General features: G+C 41.9%; 6 protein-coding genes across 19 annotated transcripts; 2 read left to right on the top strand and 4 right to left on the bottom strand.

Annotated features, from left to right (window-relative positions):
* The first annotated feature begins 141 nt into the window (after positions 1–141).
* si:ch73-234b20.5 (uncharacterized protein LOC449923 homolog) lies at positions 142–4,179 on the top strand. 4 transcript variants are annotated; one of them, XM_047017823.1, is made up of 6 exons: positions 142–243; positions 791–875; positions 1,101–1,171; positions 1,446–1,542; positions 3,045–3,206; positions 3,373–4,179. In XM_047017823.1, exons 1-6 carry the CDS (start codon positions 230–232, stop codon positions 3,511–3,513), a joined length of 570 nt encoding a protein of 189 aa, XP_046873779.1. In that variant the 5' UTR covers positions 142–229; the 3' UTR covers positions 3,514–4,179. The 4 variants fall into 4 exon arrangements, with proteins under 4 accessions (XP_046873779.1, XP_046873780.1, XP_046873777.1 ...); XM_047017824.1 differs by lacking the exon at positions 142–243 and adding an exon at positions 476–623; XM_047017821.1 differs by lacking the exon at positions 142–243 and having other exon boundaries at positions 476–875.
* hnrnpd (heterogeneous nuclear ribonucleoprotein D) lies at positions 3,710–8,745 on the bottom strand. Of its 9 annotated transcripts, XR_006955891.1 has the most exons (9): positions 8,005–8,585; positions 7,239–7,407; positions 6,959–7,120; positions 6,608–6,739; positions 6,405–6,498; positions 6,082–6,222; positions 5,615–5,704; positions 5,168–5,268; positions 3,710–4,401 (listed from the first exon to the last, which is right to left on the bottom strand). XR_006955891.1 is itself a non-coding variant. In XM_047017815.1 (8 exons), exons 1-7 carry the CDS (start codon positions 8,181–8,183, stop codon positions 5,637–5,639), a joined length of 933 nt encoding a protein of 310 aa, XP_046873771.1. In that variant the 5' UTR covers positions 8,184–8,585; the 3' UTR covers positions 3,710–4,401; positions 5,615–5,636. The 9 variants fall into 9 exon arrangements, 8 of the variants coding, with proteins under 8 accessions (XP_046873771.1, XP_046873772.1, XP_046873768.1 ...); XM_047017815.1 differs by lacking the exon at positions 5,168–5,268 and having other exon boundaries at positions 6,094–6,222; XM_047017816.1 differs by having other exon boundaries at positions 3,710–5,268; positions 6,094–6,222.
* A 94-nt stretch (positions 8,746–8,839) lies between these two features.
* hnrnpdl (heterogeneous nuclear ribonucleoprotein D-like) lies at positions 8,840–13,934 on the bottom strand. 2 transcript variants are annotated; one of them, XR_006955892.1, is made up of 9 exons: positions 13,687–13,934; positions 12,628–12,796; positions 12,335–12,496; positions 12,068–12,199; positions 11,754–11,865; positions 11,320–11,481; positions 10,470–10,565; positions 9,951–10,054; positions 8,840–9,143 (listed from the first exon to the last, which is right to left on the bottom strand). XR_006955892.1 is itself a non-coding variant. In XM_047017820.1 (8 exons), exons 1-7 carry the CDS (start codon positions 13,773–13,775, stop codon positions 10,495–10,497), a joined length of 897 nt encoding a protein of 298 aa, XP_046873776.1. In that variant the 5' UTR covers positions 13,776–13,933; the 3' UTR covers positions 8,840–9,143; positions 10,470–10,494. The 2 variants fall into 2 exon arrangements, 1 of the variants encoding a protein (XP_046873776.1); XM_047017820.1 differs by lacking the exon at positions 9,951–10,054 and having other exon boundaries at positions 13,687–13,933.
* Positions 13,935–14,559: 625 nt separating this feature from the next.
* Positions 14,560–19,433, top strand: enoph1 (enolase-phosphatase 1). The gene is made up of 6 exons (XM_047017977.1): positions 14,560–14,930; positions 15,064–15,165; positions 16,180–16,382; positions 17,933–18,065; positions 18,262–18,385; positions 18,538–19,433. Exons 1-6 carry the CDS (start codon positions 14,847–14,849, stop codon positions 18,675–18,677), a joined length of 786 nt encoding a protein of 261 aa, XP_046873933.1. The 5' UTR covers positions 14,560–14,846; the 3' UTR covers positions 18,678–19,433.
* tmem150c (transmembrane protein 150C) lies at positions 19,172–22,920 on the bottom strand. 2 transcript variants are annotated; one of them, XM_047017978.1, is made up of 8 exons: positions 22,563–22,920; positions 21,706–21,787; positions 21,478–21,531; positions 21,366–21,398; positions 21,209–21,276; positions 20,900–21,027; positions 20,603–20,780; positions 19,172–20,307 (listed from the first exon to the last, which is right to left on the bottom strand). In XM_047017978.1, exons 2-8 carry the CDS (start codon positions 21,777–21,779, stop codon positions 20,099–20,101), a joined length of 744 nt encoding a protein of 247 aa, XP_046873934.1. In that variant the 5' UTR covers positions 21,780–21,787; positions 22,563–22,920; the 3' UTR covers positions 19,172–20,098. The 2 variants fall into 2 exon arrangements, with proteins under 2 accessions (XP_046873934.1, XP_046873935.1); XM_047017979.1 differs by lacking the exon at positions 22,563–22,920 and adding an exon at positions 21,989–22,221.
* A 414-nt stretch (positions 22,921–23,334) lies between these two features.
* On the bottom strand, positions 23,335–27,881 carry LOC124466211 (stearoyl-CoA desaturase 5-like). Its single transcript, XM_047017956.1, has 5 exons — positions 27,510–27,881; positions 26,449–26,579; positions 25,549–25,754; positions 25,070–25,302; positions 23,335–24,926 (listed from the first exon to the last, which is right to left on the bottom strand). Exons 1-5 carry the CDS (start codon positions 27,745–27,747, stop codon positions 24,736–24,738), a joined length of 999 nt encoding a protein of 332 aa, XP_046873912.1. The 5' UTR covers positions 27,748–27,881; the 3' UTR covers positions 23,335–24,735.
* Between the last annotated feature and the right edge of the window lie 110 nt (positions 27,882–27,991).

Genomic DNA, 27,991 nt, shown 5'->3' on the forward strand with positions numbered 1-27,991 from the left:
TGCCAATCAACCTCCGACAGTTCCTGATGGATGCAGTTAGGAACAAGTTTCCAACAATGAATGATAAAGAGGGAATACATGTGAAAAACGGAGTGAATGAATACTTGCGTATACCTATGAAGACTGGTGCCCGTGCTATACATATCTAGGCTACTTGTAAAGATGCAATATTGTCTGACACTACACAGCCATTCCTGCCCCAAAAATCTGTATTTTTGATAGACCAAACATGACAACCAACAGGTAGATTCAATTATTTGATACTTATATTTTATTTTTAACTGATTGTAAAGTATTGGCTCACTGAAGGGGAGCTGTGAAATAAAGCCAAGAGCCACTGCCTGTTGTGAACTACCGCTTAATTTACAGCTGTTAGCTTAGTTCCGATCAACTCATGTGATTGGACAAGAGGCATTCCATGAAAGCCGTGTTAATATTCTCGTGAGATATTGCTTAACAACGCAAACTACTGTAGGTAGAATAACAGCATTGTTTACCATTAAAACAAAAAACATGAAGTGTTTAAGGACATGATGTCGGATTAAATACATTGGACGACTAAATGTTACGTTAGCAATACCAAAAAATAAATTGGCTTGTTCGTTGTAATTTCCCCAAAATAGGTGAGTCGGCTAGAAAAGTTAGCTAGCACTACCAGTACAATAGACTAGCAGCAGCTTCACACTTACAGTACCCTGACAAGAACTACTGAAACATTTATGTAGTTATCACAGTAATTTGCACTTTACAAAAACGTTGGTTCATAATTTTGCATGTATCTTGTCACCAGTCAGACCATGCCAATTGTGTACTCGTGTATAGCAAGAGGCAACATAATACTTGCTGACCTTGCGTTCAGAGGTGGAGCATTTCAGGTTAGTGTGTGATCATTTTTGGGTTGAGCAGCCTTATTTTGGTTCGATTTGAATATCTGATGCTTGAATGTATTCTGTTTAATACTAATACTAATTATTGGAATTGGAATTTTACTGTTTAATTCATTTAAAAAAAAACATTTTACCATGACATTTTTCACCTCAAATGTTTTTGCCTCGAATGTTTTGTGTGTGCTTTCCTCTACCGTGTGCTCTGAGTTTTAGGAGATATCCTTGAGTTTAATCAGACCGCTGTCGCCTGGATTTCTGTATCGAAAAAGTATTTTAATTGAGGGGTGAGAACATTCATTCGTAGGCTATTATTCAATTATTTAGTGTGCAATATGAGTTTGAAACAACTCCTTCAAGTAGATTTAATTATTTGATGTAGGCCTATATGTCAAAAGGAAAAGTTACTCAAGCATCACACAGCATAAGGCACAAACACAATGTTACTTCTCAAGCATTTGTAGGCAAATTCAGGCAAAAATATTAATTGATTTCGTGCCAAGCTCTCATACAATACACAACACATACGATAGTTTCTAATATATTTGTTTGATAATTCAGTTTCAGATACCACATTCTTTGCGAAGATGGGGTTGCTTATGTCTGTGTCACGGAGCTTGGATTTGAGTCTAAGAGGGCCCACCATTTTCTTAATAAGGCCAGTACAATCATTGACACCAATCAATAGGTGTGTTCGACTTCAAGCAGCGCCGGCTGGAGCCGGCTGCCTTGAATCTGAGAATGCCATTGGCTGCTTCAAGTCAGCCGGGCTGCAGGCGGCTGCAGACGACACCGGCGCTGCATGAAGTCGAACGCACCTAATGTCAACCGCCTCTTACTGATACTGTACCGGTGCGATGCTCATGAGACTAAGCGAGCCACTTCCCCTTTGTATTGTCTTTTAGATACGCAGCATGTTTACAAACAGCCCTCTGATTACGAGAGTGGCCTTTGCACAGCCCAATGAGTTCAATGCTGACCTGCATCATGTGCTAGGACAGCTGATGGTTCGTTCCCCAGACAGAGAAGTAGAACTGACAGAGAGCATACTTTCAGTCAAAGCATGTTTTTTTTCTTCTTTGCTGGCTAAGCAGGCTACCACAATGCAGTTCATTATTCTCTTATCTCTTATTCTCTCTATATTCGATAACTCAGGGCACAAGCCAGACATTTCTAAATAACAAACACGACAGATTTGTTAGCAAATTGTGTCCATTCTACTAAGTCTAGTTCTATGTTAGATGACAGATTGTTTTGGCCAATGGCAAACTTTCCATGCAGTATCAGTTAGTTAATGTGTAACTAGACAGGGAGGGGCGGTCAGACACCTGTACCTGTCTACTTTTGAACAGCATATTGACGCTAGAGCAATACTGTTCTGTACTGTTAGTGAGTATACTAGTGAGATCATACAATATGCTTTAGTAAAACATTGGCTTAAACTGGAGTATTTCTGTGCGTTGAGGTAGAGGGGGGAACTTTGCAGTCATGGTGAGTGTTGCTTGTTAATGACGTCAAGTAAAACTTAAAGCTGTTATATGTCTAGAAGCACAGAGATGGCCTAATCATTAACACACTAATGTATAAAAAGTTTAAAACTAAGAACAAGGAACAGCTGATTGTACAAGGATTTTTTCATGAGACTTATCATACCAATACTTGACCAAGAACAAGGTTGTCTGTGACTTTAAAAGAACCTTTGATACTTGTAAACCAGTCAGCTGTTATGAAGGAGGTCAGGAAGACATGTGAAGAGAGTCAATAAAGGAATGGTGGACTGATAACACCATATTTGATTGTTTTGCTTGCAGATCGCTTTACTTAAATTTGGTCAGCTAGCAGATCATTTCTTTTACTTCTTTTGACTCTTCGTCTCGTCTGTCACTGAAAACTAGGCAGTAACATGACTTCATCACATCTTTAAACCCATGTGTTGCCTTCGGCTCATTGTGACCCACTGTCTTGGTCAGGGGCGCCACCAGGAATTTTGGGCCCCATGAAAAAATTTAGTTATTGGTTTTTAAATTTTTGGGGGCCCCTGTCAGTCAGGGGGCCTGGTCGTGATGCAAAAGGAGGGTCACAATGACCCGAAGCCAGCAAAAGGGTTAAGCTACCCCAACCCCCCCACCCCATCTCTCACGTTCTCTTTCTGATTTGAAGGCGGACGCTAGCGCTCAACCGTCAGCCCCAGCGAAGCTTGATCAAGTGCAGGGCCAAGTCAACGAGGTCAAAGTTATTCTCAAAGACAACATCAACAAAGTGCTGGAAAGGGGAGAGAAGTTAGATGACTTAATTGACAAAACAGACGACCTTCGATCATCTGTGAGTATTGAGAAGACGAATGAGTGTTAACAAGGGTGTGTGCTTGTATTCCCAAGGTGTTTTCATATGTGTGCTAATATATACATGTCACAACATCAGACAATGCAACATACATGTGTAGTTATTATGTTACACATTTCAGATATTTTGATTTATTTCTGTTCAGGCTGACACTTTCCAACGGACATCCACAAGGGTTGCCCGGAAATACTGGTGGAAGAATACAAAGATAATGATCATCATCGGAGTGGTAGTGGTGATTGCCGTCATCCTCATCATCCTATTTGCCACTGGTGTAATTAAGTAAACCTGGATTCAGAAGTCCAAAACGGGTTCAACCTGTTAGGCAGCATGGGGATGTTTCAGTACGTCATGTAAATAAGCAATAGTCAAATTACCTTGTTCTTTTTAAAGATGTGTGACATGACATGTTCAGTCTGTGGTCATGTAATGATACATTTCATAATTTAAAGCTGTGTGCATTCTTTAAATTTTATGTTTTATTTTGTATAACTTTGTAAAACCATCCCTTTGTACACCGCTATGCTAATCTGTCACTATTCTAATGCACTAGTGTTCAGTGGAATACATTTGCAGGACTCAAAAGGGTAGAGGAGTCGTTGATCAAGACTCAATTCAAGGATCCAGAGACACATTCCAAGACCTCTTCAGTGAATTTTATAGTTTTATTGTTTTGAATGCTTTGCAGGATGTCTGGCATGGTGTGTATACTTTATCCCATAGCATATCAAAATATAACTAATAAGAGAGGAATAATCTATATATGCATTTCTGTATAACTTTCTTTCAATTTGTTATTTTTTAAATAATTAGTCATTAATACAATTATAATAATACCAATATAAAATGTCTATGATAATGACCAAACCGATCTTGGGTTCACTTGAGCACTTGACAAAAAGGACACAAAGAACATCTGAATCATTGAATAATGAATCAATCCTCAAATACATCTGTTGTGATAGTTTCTTTTAACACGTGACAAATATGATGGTTAATATGAAGCTATAAGATGCAACCAAAACAAAAACAACATTGAATAAAAGTCGATTCGAACGGTAGATCTACTTAATAATGCTGGATGTTTCCCATAATCTCTCCGTCATGTTATCTGGATACTTCCAAGTCTTCCGCCAATGCTCCATCGAAAGACTGCTTCCAATCACTTCATAGCCTGCAGAAAACAAACAAGCCAAACAGTCTATTATGACGGTACAGTTGAAGAAAACAAAAACAATATAAAATAGGAATCCCCCGTCTTTAATTCATTATGAAAAGACAATAAAACAATGACTTTAACATTTAGTGGGTCCATAAGCTACAAATCCTGAGGTGCGATAAGAATCAAAACGCAACTACAAAATCAATAAGGAAGCCTTCAATAGGTAAAAAATATATATATATACAAGTTAAGTTAAGCATTACATGCAAATTTCCGGATACATTGTACTTCCATGTTTTTCCAAAAGATTGAGAAGAGAATTTGTTAGAGGAAAATTAAAAATGTATAAAAGAGAAGCCTTTTCCCACCGCTGTCAGTAACACAAACAGTAAACAAGTACAAAAGTAACGCATTTCTCCATCAGTGGCATCCAAGTACAAACCAGGTTTAAGCTCATGGACTACTGGTTACTACGGCTACGAGGGCTAAATAAAGAAAGCAAGCATTACAGGTAAGATTAGAAACTGGAAAGTCCAGAGAAGAAGTATCCTTTAAAAAGTAAATAGTTATTTTCTCTGTCGTATTTTACAATTACTTGTGGGGGTAGTAGGGGCCTGTAAAAAACGACATTTAATTTACATTAAACATTAATTTACGAGTATTTAAAATATTTACAAAAAACGAAACAATCGAAGGAATTAAATGTCAAGCAAGATGACAAAGATGGGTATATCCCACTTTGTTTACGGTGCTGATACAGGATGTTGGAAGACCATACCAAACGGCAGCATTCGAGAGCGTACGCCTCTCGTGCCCAGTCCGCATTGAGCGGGCCTGAGAGTATCGTGTAGTCAGCTCATCGCCTGCAAGGAACCTCCGCTGGCAGGTACAAACAAGGTATATGTCAGTTAGGAGACAACAATTCTTTTTTCTTATACTTTCTTATACTTTTAGTTTTTGACATCCATTAACTCTCATAGCAATACTTTACCTGTTAACTTTACAGTTACAAAATGGTGCAAAAGAGACAGCCGAAAGCCAGCTCTTAGAATAATCACCACAAAGGCTGTTGCCCTCTATGTTACCATTACAGTAAAGCACTTCAGGGTGCTGTGAAAAACTTTGAAAGGGATTATTATTCATGTTAATTATGGTACAAAGAAGTAATACCACTATGTTGTTTTTTCGATTTTAGGTTTGTGGTGAGAGAGATTCAGTTACATACCTGTTTGTACAAATTCTTCACATCAGTATGGTTTGTAACTGTTTTGGTTGGAACCTCGTCTCAGGGCCTTGCCATATCCACCTTGTTGATCTTAAAATATCACACACACACAGACAAGTAAGAAGTGTTTAGGTATATAAATAGATGGTCCAACACCATGACAGCAACATCAAATACTAAATAGAGGGGTCAGATGGCTGAGCGGTTAGGGAGTCGGGCTTTTAATCAATAGGTTGTTGGTTCGATTCCCAGCCATGCAAAATGACGTTGTGTCCTTGGGCAAGGCACTTCACCCTACTTGCCTTGGGGACAATGTCCCTGTACTTAATGTAAGTCGCTCTGGATAAGAGCGTCTGCTAAATGACTAAATGTAAATAATCAATAACTGAAAATAACACAAGGGAGTAGTGTGGTATTACACAATCAATACATTAATTTAGTGTGCTATCGTACATGGTATTACATACTGGTGTAGTCACCATATCCATAGTTGTATCCAGAATAGTCATAGCCACCATATCCTCCGTAGCTTTGGTTATTGTATCCATAGTTGCCATATCCTTGGTTCCAATAGTTTCCATAACCCTGGTTCCAATTTTGACTAGGCCCTGCAATACAAACTTTCTTATAACACTAGAATAACCCACCGAACATCATAAAGAATACATACAAATCATCATTAGTGAACTAATAGCTGTAAATGTTCATATAAACACACTATGTATTAATTGTTAAATATGAATGTAAAAAGGTTTGTGTAATTTCATGGTGAATCTCTCTGAGCGTATACCCCTGCCTCGAGATCTGGGGGAATAGCCGTCCCTCCCTCCCCAGTGCTGTTGCATCTGGTACTGCTCTTTGGACATGGCCACCTTGATTTCACACTGACAAAAACAAACATGGAGTCGGAGAGTGAATGAAGAAGCTGTTTGGTTTCAGAACAGCTTTGATATGCTGATTGCGGAAAAACTTTTTCTTTTCTTTTTTTGTTACCTTGCTCAGTCCTATATTGTGATATTTCTTCAGCATGATATTTTTCACTGAGTCTTCGTCTTTGAAGGTTATGAAACAGAAGCCACGTCTTTTATTCGTTTTGTTTTCCATGGGTAATTCAATAGACTCCAACTGTCAACAAGAACAACTGTGACTGCTAGGCATCTATGGAGTATGGGTGTAGTTAAAGTTAAATATAGTAAATAAGTATACTTAAATAATAGTTTAAAGTCGAATTTACATGACATTTACATTTAAAAATACTTTGATGCACCTGTATAGTAATTTCATTACTGCCAGAATTTAATGAAAATAAATATGTACGAAAACGGTGAAGGTTAGACAGCCTACCTCTCCAAATGTACAAAAGTACTCTTTGATTTTCTCCTCTGGAGTGTCCGGAGAGAGACCGCCAACAAATATCTTCATTATCGGTTCCTTGCCCTTCATTGCCTTGGCCTTCTTTGGGTCGATGACTTTCCCATTCAGCTTGTGTTCCTTCTGTTGAGTGACCTGGAGGTGTCATAGTAACCCCATAGAAGACAGTCACTCCCTATTACACCTAATACAACCCTTTAAAACCACACGGGATCACAAATATAGAGAAATATTGAATATTGAGAGACGATACCTTATCAACACTCTCAGCCTCTTTAAACAACACGAAGCCAAAGCCTCTGGATCGCCCTGTCATTGGGTCCAGCTTAAGTGTGCAGTCTACCACCTCGCCAAACTTAGAGAAGTAATCTTTCAAATCCTTCTTGGTTGTGTCCCAGCTGAGTCCACCAACAAACATTTTCCTGTTTAGAGGTCAGAGTGGCATCGTTAATTATGAAACAATGGGCACCTATTCAATAGTCTACTGCACTTATTTACTTACATTTTCCTTCAACAGAAATTTTTCTAATCTTTTCATAGCAGCACATTAGCTAATACGACCAAGGTAGCAACAAACTAACCAATTAAGTACAAACTATACAGCACTGCTGTATCATTGCATGCATTATTGCATGTATTAGAACTTCCTTTTTACGTTTTTACATTGCATATTTCAAGAGTTGTTTTCGAATTCACTTTCCGTAAATGACGATCCAAGTCATTCAGTCTGTATATCAACACTGAATTCCGATAGACTACCGCTAGACATTCCATGCACAATTCTCAACTCCACTGGCTATGGTGTATTTTTAATTACGAATCCAGCGTCACTTATAAATGGCCATGATGATAGCCTGCTGGAATCCAGCTTCATCATCATTCTCCTGCAAATTCCACAGGAAACATCATTTGCAGGTTTAGTCTCGGTAACGTTCACTCGCTCTCGCTCTAGGCTATTTCTAGTGCTTTATTTTCACGGTTTGTTACAGCTATAAGCTAGCCACCATCAAATGTCGCACCCCTCATCCTCTTCGTTTTTGCTTGCATCAATCTTTGATCCCTCGGACTCTGCTCCTCCTCCCTGGCCCTTGCTGCCCTCTGCAATTGTCGGCATCTGTTCCTCACTGCTTGCCTCTCCGTCTTCTTCCATCATTGTCAACAGAGTTGGATCATCACCTATTTCAAGGTCCTCCGACATTTTAGTTTCGAACGAATAGCTAATGTGGAGACTTGTCAAGTTGTGAGTGATGGTAATGGAGCTTGCTAGCTGAAGAGATAACGATTAAAGCACAGGTTTCCCAACTCGTTTGGATGTTAGCTAGCTAGACTTGTTAGCTAGTGGAGTTAATTAGCTATTAGCTAGCTACTCTGCTTCCTCTCAACCTGACTGCAGTGTTTTTTCCCGGTGTGGTTTCGCTCTTAATTACGTTCAGCTAAGCAAACAGCCAGTATGCCAACAACTACCACTTAAAAAAAACAGGTTTCCTTTTTAGTTATTTGGCCAGTTATCCTTAAGGCAAACACAAATTTGCTAGCCAACTTTGCATGGGTCACACACGTTTCGAGGCCCGGGGTAACCCAGGGGGCGATGTTCTCATCTGTTGTCGGTGGATCCAGTCCAAATGTGGGAATCCCACCCATCCGTGCTATCTCGAGACTGAAATCCACTTTAGTTTCATATGCGTCGTGCTTGGTGGGTGGAACTGGTTGCGAGTTGAGAAGCGTGCGTAATGTAGCTCGACGGCCACTCACATTTGTCTCTGGAAAATGTCTCCCGCTGAAATTATTATTATTATTTTTTTACATACCGTACACTGAAATTGTACAAATGTTAATAATGAGTCATGGTCTGGACAGCTTTGCACTCTCTTTATTAATCCCTTAGCAGAAACGGCCAAATATCTATAGAGACAAAATGCTGAAAATTAGGGTATAAAGACACACATCTTGACAAAATCTAGACTTAAAGCCTCATAAGAATACAAAGTGAAGAAGAGGGTGAAGAACACGGGGAAAAATATTGTGTGGGGTAACTCACTATTTACAAAAATCAGACACAATGAAATGAAGGTCTGTTAAAATCATGAGCTGATCTCAGGACAGGATTCCCCCAAGCTGCCACCAGGGTATAGGGTCATTCTCCGGCCAGCCAGCCTGTCTGCAAACAAGGAAACGAGACAGAAATTTACTCATTCTGGACCACTTCAAAAACTCCGAACCGAAAAAAAGAACACGTCCATGACTCAATGTTTAACTTCTTGTGCTGTCAACTTTAAACTATTAAGTTTGTTTATTTTCTCCGTTCCGTTTTAAAGATCATATGTACGACTTGCAGCCTCATGCACTCCAGCTCACAGTTCCCAAATTGTAACAGCTTCAAAATATTCTGGATTAGTCAATAATCCATTTTAAAAGGAGCAAACTAAATTACAGTATAGGGCAGGCCCCTCGCTGTACCTCAGTCCTCAAATGGAGGATCGATTTGAAGAAAATGTGTTCGATTCACACTGGCTTTTAACAGGGAATTGAACGTGTCAGCCTTCAATAGTGTTATAAAGCTGGTTTACATATGATCTTTAACACCTATGTTTAAAAAAAGGTTTGTTGTTTATCAATTGTAGTTCTCTAAGGGCTATAAAGAAAAAGCAAGCATCATGAGTTTAAGCGATTTAGGAGGGGGGGTCATTTTAGAAAAAAACAAATGAAAACACTGAAGCTCCAGAACTGAAACACAAAACCACTAAAATAAAAAGAGAATACACAACAATTCGTTAATTACAACTCTTTAAAAGGTTTCGTTTTATGTAATTCCTGTAAAAAACCCATTTCAGACAATTGTTAAAGGAAACACTGAACAACTTAAAAAAAAAAAAAAGAAATAATAAAAAAAACAAGGTCATTTTCCTTTTGTCTTTTATGTTTCTTTCTGTTTATCGCTGGTACAGGAAGTTGGAAGAGACCATACCACAGGACAGCGTTTTCTTGTGCATGCCGTGCTCTCTGCCCGCTATGTGCGACGCCCAGAGAATGTCATGGTCAGGTGACACACGGCCTGCAATGAAGTCCCCGCTGGCAGGTACAAACAAGGTACAATATCAGTTAGGAAAGGAAAGGAAAAAATAAGGATAGGTCCTTACTTTGCACCCTTTAGCAGTACTTTACCTGTTTACATTGCTATCAAGTCTCTTTATGTTATTTCCTTATGAATACCTGTTTAAAAGCAGGGGAAAAGGAGAATCTACAGAAAAACGTTTTTTCTGGAGAGCTTAATAAAAAAAACGCAAAACCGCTACACAAGCATTACACAATTAAAGATCTATAGACATTCTTACAATCTTAGATTTATCTTTCAAAAGGGGACGCGTGGTGTGAGTAACCACTTGCTTTCTCCCTCAAAAAAGGTTTTGGAGAAGTTTGTTTTGTCTATTGATCTTTAAAGGTTTTTAAGTTAAGCCAGAGGTGACACTCAAAATGATGATCTTACCAGAAGTCTTAGTGTAATCATTTTATCAGTAGGGCTGGTAGTTGTTCTGGTGGGTCGTACTCTCTCGAGACACCTTTCCATAACTGCTCTGCTGACCTATACGGAGGTCAAAGGTTAGGAGGTCAAAGGTTAGGTGGTCAAAGGTTAGAAAGTAAGACAGGTAAAACACACTTTAGGCAGACTGTCAACGCAAAACCTTACCAAAATGCTTCATGTTAAACTGTGTCGCTTAACTTTTTTTTTTTTTTTTTGCAATTAAAAGTGCTGTTGTCAGACCGCTATAATCTGTTCGATGTAGACTGAATACTTTGTTCACACTAATAACCATCATTATCTGCTTAGAATTAAGAGCTGTGGAATTTGGATGAGAGCACTTGCTGATGAGTTTCTACATTGCTATAAATGGAAAAACAAATCATGTGTCCCTACCATCATTTCCAGACTACTAACTATCCTTTTCTTAACTGAGGTGTGCACATCCACAATCCCACACATCTTAAGTACTCTTGCAAGAACGCATGTTTACATCAATCCATGCGACGCAGTCCATATGTGTGAAACCTTATCTGTCCCTTTGACATGGGAAGTGAGACTTAATGACTGATGAACAATGACAGTTATTCTATCAAGTAACATATTGCACTGCCTGGATAGAGTGATATTGACCATCATGCATCAGAGCAAAGAAACCCAAGGCAGGCGGCATTACAGATATTGATTTATTTTTCCAGAAACTATTGAATACATACAAGGATACTTGCTTCCGCTGTTTGTCTAGACGTACATTAGTTGTTGAGGAAAGGCACTGCTTCAGTTAGGCCTAGTGTTCAACATCAATAAGTTAGCTTACCATTGTAGTCATCGTAGCCCTGTCCATAACCATAACTATTATAGTTGTAGCCAGAGTAGTCATAGCCAGTGTAGCCACTGTAGCCCTGGTTGTATCCGTTGCCATAGTTTCCATAGTTCTGCCCATAGTAGCTGCCGTAACCCTGATTGTAGTTACTCTGACCTAAATCGAGAAATCAGAAAGGTTAATATGACGAGAAAGTATAGTGGGGTTTTTTTTTTTTTTTTTTAATGAGAAGACATTTCTCCAGAGACTCTCTGGTAGACGTTTCTGGTTTTGAACGAGTTATTTTTTATAGGGATTCCTCACCTCAAGGACTGGTGGGAGATGGATCCAGGGGCATAGGTTTGTTTTCAAATGTGTCCCATGTCCCACCGATGTATAATGAAACCTATGCCCCTGGATGGGTCATAAACAGAAATGATGGTAGTTACCTCCTCGCCCCCGACCCCTGTACCCTCCTCTGCCCCCTCCGTATCCCCGGTCTCCTCTGTGCTGCTGCTGTTGTCTGTATACTTCTTTCGGCTGGGCCACCTTGATTTCACACTACCAGGAGAACACAACAGCAGTCAACAGCAGCGACTACAACCAAAGACAGACACATATGCTCATGGCTTTATCCATAACACCCAGCAGTGTTAAAGCGACGGGTCTTGACAAACATGAGTTTGGTTGAATTTAGTATAGCAGTTGAGTTTAGTGCAAATGTTTTTACAATGATCTAAAAAGGCACTGAAGTTCTGAATACCTTTCCGCTTCCCACTTGATGGTATCTGCATTCCAAGAGCTTCTGAACAGGACTTTCCTCGGTGTACGTCACGAAGCAGAACCCTCTGCGTTCGTTGGTTTTGGCGTCCATAGGAAGTTCGATACTTTCAATCTGTCGGCACAGTACACACGTAAGACTTCTACCCGAGAGAGCGCTCATCTTGGAAGTCCTCATCTTTAAACAAGTCTCTGAATCTACAATTGTATCCAATTACTTTGGCTTAAAACTTTTGAGTTTAAAACTTACTTCGCCAAACTGTCCGAAGTATTCCCGGATTTCTTCTTCTGGGGTGTCAGGGCTGAGGCCTCCTACAAACACCTTCTTTGGAGGTTCTTTGCCCTTCATTGCTTTTGCTCTCTTGGGATCAATTAGTTTCCCATCCAACTTGTGTTCTTTTAGCTCCAGGACCTGCAATTCGGCGCAATTACACACAATGTACATCCGGATGGCAATATACTTCTTCGGATCAAGTTGAAAGCTTTTTACCGAGGTAGGAGACTTTAACGGTCGACATATTCAGGCTGTGGTTTACAACTTACTCTCTCTACACTTTCCGCATCTTTGAAGAGGACAAACCCGAAACCCCTGGATCTCCCTGTCATCAGGTCTGTTTTGATGGTGCAGTCCAGCACCTCGCCAAACTTGGACAAGTAATCTGTAAGATCAGTTTTGCTTGTGTCCCAACTGAGTCCGCCAATGAACATCTTGCTGTGAATAGAAATAACCAACATGAACATTTCCTAAGAGGGCCTTTCCCCGTGCCATTTCAAGTCATTGAAATAATCAGACACACTGCAAATCAAACATATTTTTTTTTCATAATCATGTGGAATTTAGTGGATTTATAAAATGAATGTATGAGTTTTGACATTCAACATTCTTATGTTCATGTTGTGAGGAGCTAGCACTGGCAGTTGATCTCAACTAGAGCTAGGAGCCACGTCAGAGATGTCGGAAGTAGTCTACTTTTTAATTGTACTCAAAAGATTGGAATGAAAGTAATCTGGGAGGAATGTTACAGCTAACCCTAACCCAAAGACATTTGAAACTGACCCCACATGAATGACATGACCTGCATCAAACTAGCAGATATTGTCTGCCCTCTTTAGGTTCGACACAGTAGCTCTTGACGTTGACCGCAATGTAACCAAACCGCCCACAACGCCACCGGGTCAGGAGGGCCTGATTGACACGTCAACGACACCGGGTTGGAGAAGGTTACAACTGCCGAGCAGTTCCGACAGACTGATTCACTACAAAAATAGTGGCTGGCAAGCGATACCTGCCATAGCTAACGGTAGCAAACTTTTCCCTAGTAAGAGTCTAATATCGATCATGGCCATGGTTAAATGAGCTAGATCAACTTTACTGTAGCTAGTACAGTATCAGTAGTAGTCTACCAAAGTGAACGTCTAATAGCTGTAGATTTACAGTGTCTACACTAAACACATTAGCGAAATTAATTCACGTAACGCCACCCAGATCTATCGCCGGATTACCTCACAAGCTAACCTGCATCCAACTACTGTAGCTCGCTGGTCATATCGGCTTGATTGGTATGCAAGGAGTTTGACAGCAAGCCGGGCACAGACACTTACCCGTCATCTTGCAGGTTTTTGCTTGCGTTTATTTTGGAACCCTCTGGAAATTCATCTGTACTGAAGTCAACTTGGCTATCAGTCTCCATTTTCCCACTTACAAAAAGGGTTATTAATTGGCAAGCTACAGTTAATTATTTAACTACTCGATTTGCTATGACACAATTCCAGACTGATTTAGCTAGCGAGTTTCGATTCCTATGTAAAATGGCTGACATCAAGGGCGGACAGGGCGGAGAGTGACGCAGATGATGTGGTTTGTTTGTAAATCCACTAGGGGAGCCCGGCGGTGTTCCGGAGAATTCAGTTCCCCTGTCCCCTCTTCCTTGCGCGTGCGCGAAATCATAACATTTTCTCTTGTTGCTTGGTTGAGGTGAATGTGATTTATATAATCGCGTGTATAGTGTACTCTACCTACTTCCCATGAGCATAATGTACATTTGTTGATGTCAGTTAGTTAAATTGCACTCAAATCCAGGCTTTAAGAATAGTACGTTTTTTACACTGTGAACACTGAACAGACTTACCCGGGGGAAAGTGTAAAAGGCTGGTGTACTAGATGAAACTTGTTATATACATAATGATCACAGTAACATAACACAGTTTCTTACTGCCAGCACATTTTAAAAGTATGATATTGACGTCCCAACGTGGTCAAACGCTCATCATTTACGGCTTAGGGTGCGGGGTTTGCACCAAAGTTATATTTTTCTGTGTGTTTTGAGTCTCTATATTTGGATGTTCAATAAGTCTTATCGTTCTATCGTATGTCAAGATTCGTAAATGGGCAGATTAAACCAAATAACCTCATATATTTGAAAGGGGACGGGAAATAAGGGTATAGGCTACATATTATGAGGACACGGCATTCTGGAATGAATGTTCCCTGTCCACGCCCCGGACTGTGTCTGCGTCCTCGTGCTCCACGCACGGGCACTGCTCCATCCATGTGAGCGCTGCCGATTTCGTTGCCTTTTGCTTTTTCGTATTTTGTCCTTCAGACTGTCATTTCGAATTTGTAGATAACCAACGTTATTCAAATTCACAAATCAGTAATTTGTAACTTTCAAACTGGTTCGATTCGACTTTCTCTTGATTTTGTGGAAATAACGCTTTGTTAGCCAGCTAGCATTAGCTAGCTGTGCGGACTCGTTGGAAGAATGGCTACGGTTGCAATTCCTGCTAATACTAGTGCACTCCTGCTTGATATTGAAGGGACCACAACACCAATCACTTTTGTAAAGGTCGGTCAACGCTCTGGAATTTTTTTTAGCCATGTTTGTATACTGTATGTTCTGGTAATTTGTAAATTTGTGTTATGAATTTGGTGACATAGCCAAAGCTAGCCAAATACATTAAACACATTTTCTCTTGCAGGACATCTTATTTCCGTACATAAAGGAGCATCTCGAGGATTATCTGTCGGAGCACTGGGAAGAAGATGAGTGCAAGCAAGACGTGCACCTTCTGAAAAAACAGGTCAGTTTAGAGCGTCTTGGTCGTTTGCTAACATTGTTAGACACATATCCTGTTATCCAGGAACAACAATCACAAACAATTCCCTGGTATACGCATCGTTCTGTCGGTTGAAATACTTTTTGATTGTACTGCTGTTTGAACTATTGTTTAACAACTGATTGCGGTTAATAAAGAACCACTCCATCCGATAAAATAAGACGTTGAAATGTTTTTCAACAGAAATAGACATCCCCCTACATACCTCCAGTTTTATATGTCCTGTAATGGGGTTAAATGTGACCTTAACTAGGCCATTCCCCAAAGGCAGAATTTGATTAGTTGAATATCTTTTGAAGTGCTCTGGCTGTACTGGGATGATGTGAGTTCAGGATATTCGTTTGCAGAAGACCGTTATCTTTCAGCTGGATACCGCCACTGGAGATGGTCACTGTTATCTGCATTTTAGTATATCAGATGAAAAATCTGCTACCTGGAAAACAGCTAGGGGCCTTGCACACTGGTTGCGCTTACCTGGTTATGTATTCATAATAAATGGGGTCTTCTGCCATATTGCAGTCAGGGGAAATTATAGACCAGGTGGCCTCTAAATCAATAGACTTAATGACACCAGTTACTTCCCATAGAACTTATTGAATTATAGAAAGGTGGTCAGTAATGCTTGATGCAAGCCAGGATATGATATAGGCTAAGGCCTAATTGTTTCCTGTTTGGTTTCCTGTAAGCCGTTTTTTTATATATAATTTGATTGGTGTTTCCCAGCATATGCTATTGGGTAATATTGTGAAAACGTCTGTTTGACTTGATACTGGGAACGTAGTGATGCCTATTTAGAAATGTCTTCACAGGAGTTCATAAAGAATCCACGTAACCCTACTGGGGTTAGAGGGTCACAGGCAGGCTTATGTCTCACTGCGTAGTACAGATGGATTCTGATCCGTAAAACAAGTTAGCGAGACAGATTCTGATCCTTGAGACAAGTTAGTGACCACCCCCCACCCCCACCCCTCATGACAGGTTGAGGAGGACATGAGGCAGAACCGGGCGTGTGCAGTCCACGCCCTTGACCAGACTGTTCACACGGACGAGGAGAAGGCCATCCGGGAGGTGGTGGAGAACGTGCTGTGGCAGATGGCAGCAGACAGGAAGACCACAGCGCTCAAACAGATCCAGGGTCACATGTGGAGGGCAGCGTATGCTGCTGGGAGAATCAAAGGCGAGTAAGTAGCCTGGAGTGTTCCCTTTATATGAAGCTAAGCTGGGCTTGCTTGGCATGTTTTTTTTTTTTTGTGTGTTCCTATTTTTTTCTTTTTTTCATATAATACATTTACATTTAGTCATTTAGCAGACGCTCTTATCCAGAGCGACTTACAGTAAGTACAGGGACATTCCCCCCTAGGCAAGTAGGGTGAAGTGCCTTGCCCAAGGACACAACGTTATTTGTCACAGCGAGGATTCGATCCGGCAACCTCCTGATTACTAGCCCGACTCCCTCACCCCTCACAGTGCGTTCACACTGCAGCGACGCGATGCGAGCGACAACATGTTTTCCATTCATTTTCTATGAAGCCAGGCAAATCGCTTGCGTGGTGCATTGTGGGTAGCGACGCGACAGAGTTGAGATTTTCTCAACTTTATGCAAATGAGGAGCGATTTTCACTAGCGATGGCTAATCGGAGTGTTTTCTTGTTTCTCCTAACGTAGCAACCATGGTAAACATTTCTAGCTTTCTAGGTTTCAAGGTGGAGGAGAAACTAATCGTTTGTGTGGCTGCTTACCCAGTCCTGTACGATACATAGCTGTATTTGTACAGAGATGTTCATTTAAAAAAAACAATGCATGGCGCAAGGTTGCCGAAGTTGTTGGTGCTTGTACTGTCTAATTCAATCTAGTGACATTACGTATGTTCGTTCTGTAGTAACTACTGTAGCTAAGCTAGCTAGCCCGGCTGGAACTCCCTATCGTATCGACAAATTAGCAGAGACTTTGAGTAACATAATAAAAGTTTTTTACACATGTCAACGTGTATGTCTTTAAACGGTTTTGTATTTTGTATACAAGTTGTATTTTGATCGATGTTGCGAGTTGCGAGTACATAAACCCAAGTCTGCACACTTGGCCATTACAACTACAACAGTGACTTTAGAGAACTACATTCTACATGAATCTGTTTGAAACGCCCCCGAGCGAGGTGAACTGTGGGAAGGCGAGCGATGGCAAGCGATTCGCGTCGCTCCAGTGTGAACGCACTGTCAGCCATCTGACTCCTGAATAATAAAATTCAAACCAATAAAACCAACTATTTTGAAGGATTGGTTTTATGCTGATGGAATGTGTTCAGTGCTCAGGTGTAGTAGGGTTATGCTGTGTACATTTGGGTTTGGTTAATCTGGAGTGAAAAATCTGCAGGATGTTTGTAATATTCAGGGAAATCTGTAACTATATTCCTCATAATATGGATGCCTGTCCGGGTAATACTGCATCCACTGTCTATTGTCTGTTTGGTTGTCCAGTTTGAGGGACAAACCAAGGGAGTCAGGTGGCTGAGCGGATAGGGAATCGGGCTAGTAATCAGAAGGTTGCCGGTTTGATTCTGGCCGTGCAAATGACATTGTGTCCTTGGGCAAGGCACTTCCCCCTACTTGCCTCAGGGGAGAATGTCCCTGTACTCAACTGTAAGTCGCTCTGGATAAGAGCGTCTGCTAAATGACTAAATGTAACAAAATGGATCCGTTGATGGCTGATCCTGTGTTGTTCCTGCGTGGTGCAGGGTGTACCAGGATGTCGTCCCCTCCGTCAGGCGGTGGAGGCGTCAGGGCCTCAGGATCTACATCTACTCCTCCGGAAGTGTGGAGGCCCAGAAACTGCTGTTTGGGTTCTCCGTAGAGGGAGATGTTCTAGATGTGAGCCTTCTTTTTCCTGTCATCTTGCATGTTATGAATCACAGTCACACGTATGCGCTACATTTGTATACATTTCCCATGCGGTGATGTCAGCAGTATCACTGTGAGATATTGGTTTATTTGATGAACAATGTTTGGTGATTGACAGAAGAATATTTTGCGTGTTTGTTTTGCCCCTCCCCTCCCCCTCCTCCAGTTATTCGATGGTCATTTTGACACCAACATGGGTGCAAAGGTGGAGGGTAAGAGCTATGAGAGGATCGCGGAGAGGATCGGCTGTCGAACCGAAGAAATCACCTTCTTGACTGACATCACACGAGGTAGGTGGTACCTTGCCGTTCTGGGCGGGCCAATATTGTGGAGCTCCTGGTCATTCGAGAGCTGGACTTTCATTAAAGGCCGGGGCTGTGGAGGTGACTCTGTGTGTCATTAGAAAACAAGCGGAAGCTACAGTGTGTGGGTGTGATTACAGAGGCCAAGGCCGCGGAGGACGCGGGGGTGAACGTGGTGATGGTGGTCCGTCCAGGAAACATGGAGTTGACGGAGGAGGAGGAGGCTCACTACAGCGTCGTCACCTCCTTCTGCCAGCTGGAGGTGACGGGCAGAGCCTAACACGGGCAGAGCCTGACGCGGGAGAGGACGAGAGCCACGGAGACTCGGGTTCCCTGGTTCCTTTTCCCCTCCATGTTCCCTAAACCCCTAGGTTCTGTCCTTGTTTACGTCCACGGTCCGGAATGGGAGGACTTAAGAGAGGTGACGGTGATTTGGTTGGTGCTCCGGTTAGCTAGAAGGAGGGCTAACAAGCGTATCACTTTTACTCAACTCAAATCTTTCAAGGCAAACGGACATCAACCCTTTTTCATCTGTGTACCCGGAGCCACTGCAGGGTCTGGGGTCTGCTGCTGAGCCAGGTTGTGGAGGGAGAAGGGGGCTTGGCTGTAGATCTGTAGTGTCGGGGAGTGGGCAAACAGAGTACTGTGTATGTGGAGAACAAGCATCAAGTGTTCACTGATCAACTGACCACACATGTTAAACACCTGTCGGGGATTTAGTCACTTCATTTTTTTTTTTTACCCTTTTAAAATCATATTTAAGTTGAATCACCTCCTTTTTGTAGCTCTGATTGTTTTTCATGTCTGCCACAGATAGTGAAGTAAATGTATTCCTCTTGAAACATGTTAAGGTGTACAGAACAAGGACTGTAGGACAGGTTCTTTCAAGGTTTTATTGTGAAATATTTACAAAGCACAGAACATCATTGAGATGCATGTCGGTGGTCACGGTAACGATAGTCATGTACGGGTTGTTAATGAACTACAAAATGGTCAAAATTGTATGACTGGTGAATAAAAAAAATGTCATGTCTGAGATGAACCACTAGTTTTTCTTTTGCCCTAGAGGCAGAGCTCCCTGTTTGCTTGTTTCCATGGTTCTACAGAGGTAGCTAAACAGGAAGGAAATTTACAAGACCAAATCCACTCTGATGTGGTCCTATTAGTGGACGTGATTGACGTGAAAGATGGTGATCCACCCACATGTTCTCATTACTCCCCTCACAGTACACCCGAGTGGAGATGTCAGAAAGGTCTACACGGTATGAGCGAGATTTGGTTAGAGAGTCTCCATGGATCATGCATCGTCATTCAAATCATATGTTTCAGGAAGTCCACCAGTGATTGGGAGATACATTTTTCTCCTTTGTGCTCTTCAAAGGGTACGACATTTGAGTGCTTGTGAAAAGAAAAATCGTGTTCATCCAGTTTCAGTGATAACATTCAAACAGGCAGACAGACATGCAGTGCTCGGAGGCTGAATCAGTAACTAATGTCAACCCGTAGGCAACAGCTACAGTACCATGGATATGCTACAGGGGTTATCCATGACAACACTGGTGAGGAAAAAACACCAGATTCTGACAGATTTACAGTTTTTAGTTCTGATCTCTAGAACGATAGATGCAGCATCGAATCTCAAATCCCCAGACATGTGAGATGACTAAAAGACAACTTTTTAGAGCATCGTTTTTCCCGACACTATAGTTGGTCTGACTGGTACTCTGAGACTTCGGAGAAGGTTTCGGACAGACTGAGGGGAGGGTCACGGTCGTCCGTGCAGACGATCTCAAAGTGGTAGTGGCGGAACTCGATGGCAAAGGTACCCAGGAAGCCCAGGAAGAACATGACCAGAGCCCATTGCGCCCGCGCCGCGTGCATGTGGAGGCGCTGGGCCATCAGCACAAAGTCTAGCCCGCACGGGGTTAAGGGTCAAAGTGCAAAGTCCTGACAGTGGGTCGCGTAGCATACATTGTGCGTACTCTGAAATTGTGGATTCCGAGCAGGTGTAATGTGTGAGGTAGAAACGATTTGAAATGTTGGAATACAGATATGTGCAACGTAATCTAAATTCAGTCATGTCAGGAGTTGCTGAAGTAAAAAAAAAAATTAAGATAAAAACACAGATTCAACAATGTTCAGCTTGAAAGCTCAACTTTCATTGATCTGAAATCAATTCGATCTTGTGTTAGTGAGGAAGGATACACAGCAACATGCAGGCAGTGACGGCACCAGACAAGAGGAAGCGAGGGATGCATGCCCTCCTGCCCTCGTTCCTCAAGTTCACCTTGACGGTGATGAACGACTGCACCCAGCAGAACAGGGTTCCCAACCCAAACGTCATGGACGTGCCAATATTGTGGATCTCCTCGTCACTAGACAGCTGCACCCGAGAAAGGCAAGTCGTCATTCATTCACGTCTGGGGACGTCATTATTTCCACGGTCAGAAAACCTTCCCTGCGTTTTCACCCGGTGGATGTTAGAGGAGCTTGATACTGTACCTGGAAGTTTCCTACCAGGGTCATTCCGAAACAGGCCAGGGACATGGCCACCAGACTGCTAATGTTCAGCCAAGGTTTGTGCACTCTGGGCTTCAACTGAAGATATCTGAGGACTCCGATGATGAATCCTAAGAGAAATAGAGGGGGAAAGGAACAGGATGGATAAGGTGAGGAAAGCAAACTTAAGATACGGCTATAGTAAATTGATAAAATTATTCCCATTGTACTTGCTCTTAACTAATCCCTTGGGGCATAGACAACATAATGTTTTTTAATGAACATGATCACAGTAGCCTCGATCAGTCCTACCCACAAATGCTGCCAGGTTCATGATCTGACTAAACACACAGCTGGCCGGTGGAGCGTTGCCTGCAATGCTGAAACGAGAGAAATACATTCATTATTTATGAGTCTGACAGGCAAATATAAATTGCTAATCTAATGATGCCGTCTGTTTGTACTGTACCTAATGTAAGGGGGGGACTTTGATCCAGATCGTCTGGGAAAAACAAACACGTCATTTAATTAGTACTCCTGCTTTTATTTATACTTCTAATGCAGTCGTAAAAGAGCCTTACTTGTATTCCGAGCTTAGAGGTGTTATTTTTTCATCTTCAACAGCTATGAAGTACCTGTGAAGAGTCATTTTGTTACTAGGGAAATGACGTCATGACGTTGCGAGCTGTCAAAGCTGTCTGTCTCTTGCTTTTGTGCGCTTGTGTGTGAGAGAGAGACAGAGAGAGAGAGAGACAGAGAAGCTAGAGAGAGAAACAGAGAGAGAAATAGATATAATATAATTAACTTACACAACCCACAGTCCGGCCGCTGTGAAGACAGAATACATAACAGGGAGAAACGTCCACGGGCTGCACTTCCTCATGTTGCCTCCTGTTGACAGGCAGGAAACAGGAATGAGGTGTAACCAGTTATTTTGCCTTCAGTTTAAATCACCTGGAAACTGGCGAAACATCCCAATCTTGTGAGCTCACACTCACTATTTCAACCCACAGTTCAACGAAACAAAACGTGGGTGTATCGATTTGTCTAGTTCAGAATGACAACTAGCCTAAAGGCAAAATTTCGACTTACGAATCGGATGTGGCCTTTCAATTTACAAAGAAAAAACCGATAGTAGGCCTACACATGGTTCTGCACAAGTTCTCGACATGCTGCCAGCTTTATATCCCCCCGCATATTCTGGCTGTGGTGACCGCTAAATGCAGACGCGAAGACTGTTGGAAGCAATAAACTGTCTATTTCCCCCGGCGCCACGTAGTAATCCTTTTCAGCACCCTTGCCCCTGGACAGCACCTGTTCCCTCGCATTTTCCGTCCGTTTCCAAAATGCGGTTAAGACAGACCACAACGATGTGATGATGCGTGCACGTCGTTTTCACGAAACATTGCTAAGCAGTCATAGCCATTAACAACAACATCTATTGTAATGGCTAACTCGTTTTGACCGTGTATTCTGGATGGCTCAACCCAATATTAGGCACTACAGCCGACAAACATCCGTTTAATTATTGGAAGCCTATAAAATTAACCATTATCTTCAAACAGGCACCACTTATTTATTACTGCGCTACGAAAGATAAAACATCCGTACTTGAAACTGATGAGTCTGGGGTAGACCTGGGAAAATCCTAAACAATGGTCAATACCTGGATTTATTGATTTAACCAAGGCTCCTTTCAATCGGTAGGCACAAAAAATGGAACAGCTTGGGGTTTAATCGGCTCCTTTTTCGACCAAATCTCGTCCTCTTCTCATCTCATGTGTCCATTTTACAATTCTGGTTTCTCCAACAGAAAAACGTGCGGTAAAACCATGTTGAGAATCAAATTTGGGAGATTGAGGGGACAATATTAGCATGGACTGCGGCGTTCGAAATCGGCTCTTGGATATCTTTGCAGCTGAAAGGATTCCCAGGACGATGCCAGAATAGCAGGCCTCATTACTTTCGAAAGTCTACCAACCGTGATCTACCTGAACGCTCCAGACCTCGGCCAGGCCATCTGTGGCAGCCAGGGCTGTCTGAGATTAAACCGTGCCAATCACCATAGATAGCCCTACTACACACTGGCAGTCATGTATTAGTAAATAGCCACACCCCACAAAAAGAAAACGCTGGCTAATCATACAACACCGCAACATTTTATTTAAAAATCTATTTTTTCTAATGCATGGCACAAAAGTCAACACTCAAGCACAAAGAACCTCCTGTTGAAATTTCTGTCAGCCAACTTCACGTTGATGAAGCGACACACGCAGTATAGGCTAATCCTCCACCACTCAGGATTGACTCTTGCTTTCTGGCACAGTCCAGTGACGAGCAGACCAGGTTGCCAGGTTACCATCTGCAATCAATTAATCATTAGCTTTCTTCATCAAGTGTCAACAAAAACATTTGTTTTCCTGCCTCTTTAAAGAACACCGGAGTTGACAGCTAACTGATCGCTGTCATGTGATCGTCGGCAGTTTACACAATCATAGTGACAGTTTGGCTGTGCAGGCTTCATTTTGGGCTAAGCAAGTCAACCCTGCTTAGCGTAGAGGACAGAAGAAAGACGTGGGAGACGATGTGATTTATAACAATTATCTAAACCAATATATATTTAAGCGTATATTCATCCAGACACAGTAAAAAACCCACACAAGACAGTTAAGGTATACAAACAGTCATTCCATACATAGCATCCTAACTTTGAGTGGGACACGGGCATATAACACACAAGCTCAACTCACTACATGTTTTGATATAAATTAGTACAGCATAGGAAGAAGCACTAAATGGCAACGTTATAGAAGAATATTTTCCCAACATACATCTGACATTGTCTGAGCAACTCCCACATGTGACACACAAACACTCACGGCTGGAATACCTGAGAGCAGTGGGAAAGTGTTGAGGGCAAAACGGAGGAGGGAATACATGACTCGTACGCGTAAACTGTGTTAATGCACATGCAGTCTATAATAATATAATTACTACTAGTGGGTAGTAAGAACTCACCAAATCCAGTTTCTCTGACTGGCCCCATTATGTCAATTTACTACACCATTTGTAGAAATAATCTGTCTTTGTACGTTATTATATGACAACGATTTTCCCATTTAGAGATTTTCAGAAACATGGTTGGAAACATAGGTAAAAGCGCTAAAAGCTATTTGAAGACATTCTGGCTGACAAAATGAATATCTGTTCCATAGCACAGTCAATTAGTCCTCCACTTATTTTAACATTGAATTATCATCATATTCAAATTTAACATCAATTTGGTCACAATGCTCAATACAAATTTCCTTCCAACCTTCTTTCAGGCTTGTCTTGTGAATGGTTCAGAGCCTGAATGATGGATGTCGTCTTGTCAGACAATAGATAAACATACTACCATGACCTGAACAGGAATCTCAATGCAAATACATTCTGATAAACGGTAAGGCAGAAAAACCGCACCGGCTCATAATCAATCATATTCAACGGAAACATCAACGCAACAGAGGTCACACTTTGATTTCATACCTCTAATTTACCTAACGTTTCCTCTGGGGGCTTTAGTGAGAGCTGGGCTCTGAGCCAATGAGAGCAACAGCTGACTCACAATCACCTGCTCGACAACCGGCTATTTCAACTATTTAAAAACCAAATCCAACCCCTTTGCACCTAGTTAAAAGTAAAACCCCATCTTAATTCATTTTAGGACAGAAAAAGGAACAGCTAATCCATATGTCAGAACAAAATGTGACAGAATTTTGATGAATGGTGGTACAAAACATCACGTTTTCTTTTCAGTAACTCCACCACCCCCCCACCCTCCACCACCGGAGGTGTCCTCAGGCACTACCATCTCCTGTCCTTAGCTTGCGGGCCTGTATTATCTGCGGAGTGGCCTTCTTGCGGCTGTCGGCCAGGCCCAGAAAGCACATGAGGTCGATGAAGCAAGTGGTGGGGTTGAAACGCAGACCAAACTCACTGGTGGAGTAGTCGAACGGGAAGGTGTGGTGGAAGTTGTGGAATCCTTCACCTGAGATAACGAAGAAACATTTGAGATAACATACATGTTCAGAAGGGATTTTTACGTTCTACGTTCTAATATTCATTTCCTGAATGGTGACACACAACAGAGTTTGAGGTTCTAACCATTGTCCCTCAGCAGCCCAAACTCACCAAGAGCTCCAAAAGTGACAAACCAGTTCTCTCGTGGGTTGATGGTCTTGTCGTAGGGCTGGTTGCCATACAGGTGTGCGGCGCTGTTGACGAGCCAGGTGACGTTGAGGGAAAGGGTGTAGCGCAGGATGCAGGCCAGGAAGTAAGAGTTCCACAGGCTCTCTCCCCAGAAATACCAAGGCACCAGGGTAGGGAGAGCAAAACACATGATCAACACTGACGTCTTGTAGTACCTAGGGGAAAAAACAGAAACACACTGTATCTGGGGAATCCACATTTCTTTTAAGGTTTCAAGGCAAAATCATAAGCTCTCTAATACTCTCTTATACTCTCTACAATCACAGAAAGACCTCAAATCTCTTTTGAGAACTCTCCATTTCAGGAACTCGTTTTTATTTCACAACATCACTCTGACCAAGCTTGGTCAAAGAGATACGTGACATGAAAGCCAAAAACAAAGACAGGCTTTGGGGACGCACCTCCTCTGAAACTGGACGACAGGGTCTGCCAGAAGGTCGGTGAGGTCCAGCTTTTTGCCTTTCTCTATGACAGCAGGGTGTTTCCGCACAAACAGCCAGCCGATGTGGGCAAAGAAGAAACCTCGCGTGGCGTTGTGGGGATCGCCGTCTGTCTCCGAGCACTTGTGGTGCACGCGGTGATCTCGTGCCCACTCTAAAATGTCGTTCTAGAGAGGGAGACACACAACCAAAAGGACATATCATTTCGAGGTTTATTCCGAATGAGTTAGATTTTCATTTGTGTGATTTAACTTTACACTGCGTTAGATGACTTTCTACACAGTTCATAATTAGAAAATCTTTTTGTGATATATTACAAGTCCTGTGAGAAGGGCACAGTGGTCAGCAAGTTAATTCCTCTCATTAACCTTTGAAACTAATGGGACCAGGAGGTCCACATGGGAGATTTAAAACAGTTTATCTACTGGATTTTTGGGGGGTCTTTTCTGCACAAATAAGGATGGCATTTAGAAGATATTGTGCTGTCAAGCTTGGAACACATGAGAGACCATGTTTTCTTCTGAGATTTTGTGTGACTTCCCGAAGGACTAATTAAGAAACTTCCACTGTGTCTGTCAGGGGTTTTGGTGAGAGTTAAACCCTAGAAAAACATTCAGGGAAAAAATGCTCAAAAGGAAAATCAACCAAAGGCAGAGACGTGTCAAAGCTTCTGGAAAACCTCCCACTGTATTGGATTTGGAAAAGCACTTGATCAAAAATAAGCGATCGATTACGACAACTCATATTGTCATAAAGTACAAGACTGAAAACAGGACACCTCCCCTGTAGTTTCACTCTGAGATTCTGAGACGATTGTTGTGTTGGCATTGGTGGTTGTGGTTTCACGAGAGCAATCTATACCTGGAACGCCATGGAGTTAGCGGCAGCGAGGAAAACCCTTAGGGGGAGTTTGGCTTTGTAGGATCTGTGGCTCCACAGGCGGTGGGCCCCCGCAGTCACTCCCAGGGCAGTGACGATGAAGCAAACGTAAGCTGCAAGACACAAAGTGGGGATGGAAAAGTAATCTTTAAAACACTCATCACTTCAATTTACTTTTGATCAGCTGAGAGGATGTCAGACTCAACATGACCTTGCTTGTGTTTACGCCTGTCTCTTATGATTTTGAATTTTAGGCTTTTTTCACATTTCAAATAATTTTATACCTGGACTGGATGTTTGTTTAAGGTCCTTTACGTAATCTATTGTAGCTTGTTGATTTTTAAACCAGAGGAAGGGCTAAAAATAGCAGCCCCTTCCTACTATTGACAAGAGGACTAATGAAAGGGTTCCACTTAGAGGGCTGTGTTGGCCGATGTCTCATGACGCCTGTTAGACAGGAGCTTAGGATCTGTCACTGGACGAAAATTATGAACTCATTACCATATTTTTTTTTACTGACCCATATGAATAAGAGGGTGGGATGAATGTTATCATTATTTAAATAAAATAAAATGTTTGTAAAAAACAAAAATCTGATAGGTAGTTATCAAAACCCTTGATGATGAAGACAAACGGTGTCATGAGAATCCTGTGATAATAAGATATTTTATATTGAGACGACCTGCTAAACAGATTTAATTGCATCTATATTCGTTAATTATAGTCAACCTAGATTGATTCCGCACTGCTCTCGAATCATGAGCTGAGACCAACGAAAACCCTGAACTGAGACCACAAAACTCCCTCAATTTATGAAATCAGAGTCAAATTGATATGAAAACACCATGCAAAAGACCTGCTGATGTGCCACAGAGGCATTGTATTATGGCTTCTCTTAGACTGAACGCAGGCTACAGTTGGCTACATGGCTCTCATCACGCACGCACAGCCAATGCTCAATAGGCTGCAATGGCAATTTACTGAAGTTACACAAGCACGATAAGAGAGTTACACAAGGCAAGTTCTTTGTCTTGCAGACTTACACCATATCCAGGTAAGATGTTGTGCTTGGGGTATAACGATGAGAGAATAGACAGCCCCAGTGTGCAGGAGGACCATGAGAATAACGTTCCTCCAGACGATGCTTCGAGAGCGGTCATCCTTTGGATAATCATCCCGGCACCGTGCCTGGGTTTCAGCATTGGTTTCCTCCGGTCCACTAGGCTCGCCGGTAATGGTCTCCCCATCCTGATAAACACTTGCTGTCAGAACACTAACCATCTTCACTGCTGAATAAAGGCAACAGTAAACAAAAAAAATGCTTAATTATCCCGACTTCAATTTAATAGAGGTATCTGTTTCAGAATAATGTACAATACATAAAAGATGTGGACAGAGTCAATCAATTCCCAGCCAACGGCAGCATCTCAGTATTCAGACTCAATCCTCTCACTGGTGACAGAGAGCATCGCGAGCAGAGGATAGAACACAGCCCCCTACAGTCACGCAGAAGAACGTGCAGCTC

The sequence above is a fragment of the Hypomesus transpacificus genome, unplaced genomic scaffold (assembly GCF_021917145.1).
Source record: "Hypomesus transpacificus isolate Combined female unplaced genomic scaffold, fHypTra1 scaffold_84, whole genome shotgun sequence".
Taxonomy (NCBI): domain Eukaryota; kingdom Metazoa; phylum Chordata; class Actinopteri; order Osmeriformes; family Osmeridae; genus Hypomesus; species Hypomesus transpacificus.

Bases quoted from the DNA above. Each gene is read 5' to 3' on its own strand.
- si:ch73-234b20.5 (XM_047017821.1), top strand. From the start codon at position 774: ATGTATCTTGTCACCAGTCAGACCATGCCAATTGTGTACTCGTGTATA. The intron at 876-1,100 runs GTTAGTGTGTGA...TCTGAGTTTTAG, and splicing joins TCAGAGGTGGAGCATTTCAG to GAGATATCCTTGAGTTTAAT. The intron at 1,172-1,445 runs GTGAGAACATTC...TTGATAATTCAG, and splicing joins AAAAGTATTTTAATTGAGGG to TTTCAGATACCACATTCTTT.
- hnrnpd (XM_047017812.1), bottom strand. From the start codon at position 8,183: ATGTCGGAGGACCTTGAAATAGGTGATGATCCAACTCTGTTGACAATG. The intron at 7,408-8,004 runs GTGCGACATTTG...ACCTCTAAACAG, and splicing joins AAAAACGAAGAGGATGAGGG to GAAAATGTTTGTTGGTGGAC. The intron at 6,740-6,958 runs GTAGGCTGTCTA...TCTTGTTGACAG, and splicing joins ACTTTTGTACATTTGGAGAG to TTGGAGTCTATTGAATTACC.
- hnrnpdl (XM_047017820.1), bottom strand. From the start codon at position 13,775: ATGGAGACTGATAGCCAAGTTGACTTCAGTACAGATGAATTTCCAGAG. The intron at 12,797-13,686 runs GTAAGTGTCTGT...TTCTATTCACAG, and splicing joins AAAAACCTGCAAGATGACGG to CAAGATGTTCATTGGCGGAC. The intron at 11,866-12,067 runs GTATTCAGAACT...TTCTCCTGGTAG, and splicing joins ATCAAGTGGGAAGCGGAAAG to TGTGAAATCAAGGTGGCCCA.
- enoph1 (XM_047017977.1), top strand. From the start codon at position 14,847: ATGGCTACGGTTGCAATTCCTGCTAATACTAGTGCACTCCTGCTTGAT. The intron at 14,931-15,063 runs GTCGGTCAACGC...TTTCTCTTGCAG, and splicing joins CACCAATCACTTTTGTAAAG to GACATCTTATTTCCGTACAT. The intron at 18,066-18,261 runs GTGAGCCTTCTT...CCCCTCCTCCAG, and splicing joins TAGAGGGAGATGTTCTAGAT to TTATTCGATGGTCATTTTGA.
- tmem150c (XM_047017978.1), bottom strand. From the start codon at position 21,779: ATGAGGAAGTGCAGCCCGTGGACGTTTCTCCCTGTTATGTATTCTGTC. The intron at 21,532-21,705 runs GTAAGTTAATTA...GACTCTTCACAG, and splicing joins GCGGCCGGACTGTGGGTTGT to GTACTTCATAGCTGTTGAAG. The intron at 21,028-21,208 runs GTAGGACTGATC...TATTTCTCTTAG, and splicing joins GAACCTGGCAGCATTTGTGG to GATTCATCATCGGAGTCCTC.
- LOC124466211 (XM_047017956.1), bottom strand. From the start codon at position 27,747: ATGGTTAGTGTTCTGACAGCAAGTGTTTATCAGGATGGGGAGACCATT. The intron at 25,303-25,548 runs GTGCGTCCCCAA...TTTTTCCCCTAG, and splicing joins GTCGTCCAGTTTCAGAGGAG to GTACTACAAGACGTCAGTGT. The intron at 24,927-25,069 runs GTGAGTTTGGGC...TCGTTATCTCAG, and splicing joins TGTCACTTTTGGAGCTCTTG to GTGAAGGATTCCACAACTTC.